The 4,610-nt window shown below is 57.5% G+C and overlaps 1 protein-coding gene across 1 annotated transcript; it reads right to left on the reverse strand.

Annotated features, from left to right (window-relative positions):
• Positions 1-220: 220 nt before the first annotated feature.
• On the reverse strand, positions 221-2,813 carry WHR41_09581 (uncharacterized protein). Its single transcript, XM_069378184.1, has 4 exons — positions 1,963-2,813; positions 993-1,874; positions 692-941; positions 221-636 (listed from the first exon to the last, which is right to left on the reverse strand). The coding sequence occupies exons 2-4, from the start codon at positions 1,514-1,516 to the stop codon at positions 331-333; spliced, it is 1,080 nt and encodes a 359-aa protein (XP_069224879.1). The 5' UTR covers positions 1,517-1,874; positions 1,963-2,813; the 3' UTR covers positions 221-330.
• Between the last annotated feature and the right edge of the window lie 1,797 nt (positions 2,814-4,610).

Here is a 4,610-nt window from a genome sequence, read left to right on the forward strand (position 1 = left end):
GGGCCCGCCGCCAGCTTTGCTGTCACGCGGGCGCTTACTGGTTGAGAATGAGTTTGGCGCTACTTGCTTGTTGGGACATATGCGTCGTCTGATCCGTTAGACAAGCTCCGCCTCGCTTGTGTAGCGTAACAGATGCCATGTGGTGGTGGAAAGCGCGGCGGCTCGGTACAGACGCGCTGCCCACACCATCGAACCAGGCTCGATCTTTCGTGCAGGGCCGCTGAGAAGACATTGTGGCTCGTTCTCGAGTGTGTCTATCCGAATACTCGTGTCCACGACTTAGATCATACAGTGCGACGAAAACCTTTGTCTAGCGGCTAAAATTTCATCTCAAGAACGGAGCTCGGGGCTCCTCGACGACTGTTTTTCCGCAATCAAGCGCCCGGTCGACGGTGTGGACGAAACGTATGGCTCCTCGCCTTGACCCTCATGCGCCGGCACAACCATGTATCTGCTTTGCGGCGGTGCGAGAGTCGTGCTGCCGTCCTGTCGTTCACGCATAGCCGGTTGTCTCAGTTCATCAGATGACCTAGCGGGTCTGCGCACGCGGCTCCCTTTTGCCGGCGTGCGCCCCTTGGCACGAGCTCGTCGTTTGTATTCTTCGGGAAGCCTCTCCGGATAGCCCATCGAATCCATCTGCGGCCGGTCAGCGTGTTGTCCACGGTTTATTCAACGATTTGACGTGAAGCACTGCACCCGGAGCATCGCGGTACTTTCCGCGTTTGTGGTTCCTTGCGAAAATCGCGAAGCACTCGTCTTCCGATTCGGTCCAGGCCTTCTCCTCAAAGTGCTGCCTGTTGGCATCAAGGGAATTTTTCGCAGGTTCCCGCCTGCGTCGATTGGATGAACGTCCTGCTGTGCTCCTTTCGGCTTCGCCGTGTGACTGATCGTAAGCCACACTGCCGCTTCCTCGCGGTTCGAGTCGCGGGATAGATGCCGGTCTGTGGCCAAGATTAGCAAGAAGAGATTGTCAAGGTCGTCTCGCGACTCACTGCCTGTTGACGTTGCGGTCGAGCTGTTGGCTGTGGGCGCCCGAGGAGGCCGATGGCGTCGACCAGCTCGGACCAGGGTAGTACATGACATGCTGTCTCCCAGCGGCGGCCATCCACCCAGGCGAGACGTCTTGATGTGTTTGGTCGAAATGGCAGCCGAAGTCCTGACTCCCAGAAGGACGAAGCGGAAGCCCTGGCACGGAAGGACCAAAAGCGTTGGCCGTGGAACAACCAGGCGCAGGGTTGGGCACTTCATGGCTGAGTCGCTGTTCATGTTGATGTGGTTGCTGCTGGTAATTTGTGTACCCTTGCAGATGAAATTGACCTTCAGCAGCAGGTTGCAAATCCCACCCGTGCGTGGAGTCGTCAAAGGCTAAGCCAGACTCCGAGCCATAGACGGTGCCTGGCTCCACGCTACTGCCACCGGAGCCGTAGGTAAGGTTGGTCGAAGCAACCGACGACTCCGTGCTCGTGGCGGTGAGGAGGCGAGGATCCACGTGGGACATGTCCATGCTGTCCGACATGGTTTTGTTTGAAGAGATTCGTGTGAAAAGGTGGGTGAGAAACCATGAACAATCGGAAGAGGCGGCAGGCTTCGCCCGTGACAACGTCTTTATACAGTCTTCCTGAGCGGGAGACCTGCGATCACGTACCAGACCGGTGTTCTTCCAGACCTATCATATGAGACGCGCAAGTGCGAGCCTGGATGATACGGCAACCATTCCGTAGCTGTCGACGCATGTCGTTTGCGGCGTGATTGTGCTAGGAAGCGGGACATCTCTTACGCGAGGTGCTAATGTGTTGAAGGGTACCATCGTGACGGTACGCCTGCCTCGCAGGCGATGATGAGCGCCCAACGAAAAGCGCCTGTCTTTGGTGAAGCTGCGTGCGTCAGGCCGCCGGTGTTCCAGTTGATAGGGTGCAGAACTCGCCCGGAGGACTCAATGCGCGTGGTGTGCGTACCCTTGACCCGGTCGACGTCCAAATCATAGTGACAATGCGATCTTCGTTTCTTTGTCGACACTTACAGAACACAGTGCCGCACTACCAGTGAGCAGAAGTGATGTTGGAACTTGCCCGGACGCTAAGCACGAGAAGCAGGGTTCCTGCATGGCCGGCTTCAGGGCTACCTCGTCCCCTCACGCTAAGGGCTGGGAGGTTGGAGAGCATGCTAGCGCTCGGCATGTGGGTACCGACATGGGAAGTCGAGTCAGTGAAAGCGTAAATAATCTGCCGTCAGCAAACCTTTTTATTTTGTTGAGAAGACATTCATATCATTGGCCAGATCGGGGTGTTGCCTTCTTCTGCGCATGACTCGCTTATCACGCAAGTTGCCCTGAAGATGCGAAACGGGCGGACGCCGGGCTTCGCCCACGGAATGGTGGAGTGCAGCGTATCGATCTGTGGCGGAGCGCTTTCAAGGAGTATCTCATGCGGCCATCTCACGAGCGTTGGACCTCAGAGGACCCATGCGGCACGTGAAGGCAGTCCGGTCGCAGCCTCTCAAATTATTCCTGCCGGGGTCTCGTGCGGTCGGAGGGTGAGACAAGGAAGAGTACAAGGCCCCACTTTCTCGCTGAGGATCATTGGGGTCCAGCGAACTTTTCCCAGCATGTCGTCCTGTGCCGCGTTGGTCAGCATGCTAGAACGAGAATTTGATTGCAGCAAATGTGCAACCCTCGACCTGCTTGGCCCATATTCACACCGCAAATCCAAGCACTAGAGACCTGGAGTCTGACGGTGATGCACAACCCTTCCAAGGGCATTTTGCTGCTGAAAATGTACTTTTGTGAGCGGTTCCACGGTGTCGAACGGCCACAGGGAATGCGACGCCGCCGTCGATCACTTGCGCTGTTGGATGAGCACAGATGGCATGGAAGCTGACGAAATGGGCAAGCCGGGGCCTCCGGCCAGGTTTTGGCGTTCACGTCAGCCGACATCGACATCGACATCGACATCGACTCGACTCGACTCGCGTGGTCGGAAGCGTTCTTCCACCAACCACGGTAGACAATCGCCGGGTCTGCGATTCTAGCAGGGGTGTTTGGCGCAACCAGCGCAACAAACTTTCAACGGCTGCTTGCGCCAGGCGCCGGAAACTCCGTTCCGCGATGGAATTTGCCGCAGATTGGCACCAACAACGAGAGACCGTGCGGGCAATGGAAGGTCGGTCCCCCGGCAGCCAAGCGTCTGCGCGAGACTGATCCGCGAAGATCGCAAGGATGCGACGGCCAGACTTCTAGCGGCTGCCTTCACACCGTAGCCCAGATCAAGCCAATGGCTGGATCCCAGGAGATGTCTAGAGCTCTGTTCAGTATCGATGTGCAAGGACTGGCCGTTCTCATTTGGACACAAAAACGTTGTCCAGAATGAAGATTGGCTCACGCAGTCCCCGCGTCAATCATGCAATCCTTCCGGTAGACGCGCGTCAATGCAAGCCGCGTTGATTGTTTGCCAGGGCATTGACGCAGAGATCGTCATTTTTGTGATAAGCGATGGATTCGCGGTCGGTTAGCAGTATTTGAGCGCTCATGGATCACGCACAAAAGGTGGCGCCAGCAGGCGCGAATCACTCGAAAACTCAGAGTCGCAGAACGCCTTTGAACTACAGTACTACTGCCGGGGCATTTGGACCTCCGCATCATCCCAATGAGACGTGAGCGCCTAGGCACGCCCTTCGACGGCATAGCGATGAGCCGGTGACGCACAGCAGCAACATCCGCGTGTGGGCGAAGGAGCCTTGATCTCTTGGAGCTCTGAAGTGCCATTACATCAGTCAACGGCGCTGCAGTGTCCGATATGGCTCGACAGGCCGGGGCTTTATCCCTTCGAGGCAGGCCCAGATCGCAAGGTCCGTTGTCAAGTCAGGGTCGCGTAGGCCGCCAAACCCCGCGACTCTGGACCTTCGCCATTGCCCACAAAACTCTTCTAGGCCGTCACGACAGCCGTTGGCCTAAATTAATACACACACCCTGCCGTCAATTCGCGCCCACTTTAGAGGCGCGTGGGGCAGGCAGGCACGCTCCACCGACGCCTGCCGTCAATTTGCCCCGCCTTCGCACGTTGACTACCTTTTCGTCTGCACTGCCAATCAGCGACTTTTGTAGAAAATTGCGCCGACGCTAAGTTAGCTGCGCGACATCCCTGTTCTTGAGGAACCATGGTGATCGGGCCCGCGGTCGTTGAGCCGTCCCGGTTCGTAATCTGGGCCCTCGGTTGCTCGTCAGCAGTATTGCCGGAACTTGACTCGCTAGAGTGACCCCTGTCCCTCACAAGCAGTGCAATGCTGCAAGCGCGGGAAGGGTTCGCATCGCCGCATGAGGGCGATGATCATGTGACACAACCTGCGCATTCGCAGCACAGCGCCGCTTTTCGGCCGAGTCGTTCTTGTGTCCTGCCTGACGCGTACATGCAGATGCCGCCTCGTCGTACTTGCCTCAATTCTGCTTGCCTTCCGCACTGGGTCGCCGGGCGTGCGACTGCTCTGTCCTGTGTGCGCTTTGATGGGCTGTTGCCCATGGCCACGACAACAGGCTGATGGCTTTCCGTGGTGCAATCCAGTGGAGATGCATGCTGTTGTGCCCCAGCTGTCGCCTCCAGGATGTACAGCGCCGCGGG

Source organism: Cladosporium halotolerans (genome assembly GCF_011745625.1).
Source record: "Cladosporium halotolerans strain TM138-S3 chromosome Unknown Sca177, whole genome shotgun sequence".
Classification (NCBI taxonomy): domain Eukaryota; kingdom Fungi; phylum Ascomycota; class Dothideomycetes; order Cladosporiales; family Cladosporiaceae; genus Cladosporium; species Cladosporium halotolerans.

What these genes read in the sequence shown, in the direction of transcription:
- WHR41_09581 (XM_069378184.1), bottom strand. Translation starts at nt 1,516, where the DNA reads ATGTCGGACAGCATGGACATGTCCCACGTGGATCCTCGCCTCCTCACC. An exon ending in GACCGCAACGTCAACAGGCA is followed by an intron (nt 942 to 992) that starts GTGAGTCGCGAG and finishes TCTTGGCCACAG; the next exon opens with ACCGGCATCTATCCCGCGAC. An exon ending in ACCGCGATGCTCCGGGTGCA is followed by an intron (nt 637 to 691) that starts GTGCTTCACGTC and finishes GACCGGCCGCAG; the next exon opens with ATGGATTCGATGGGCTATCC.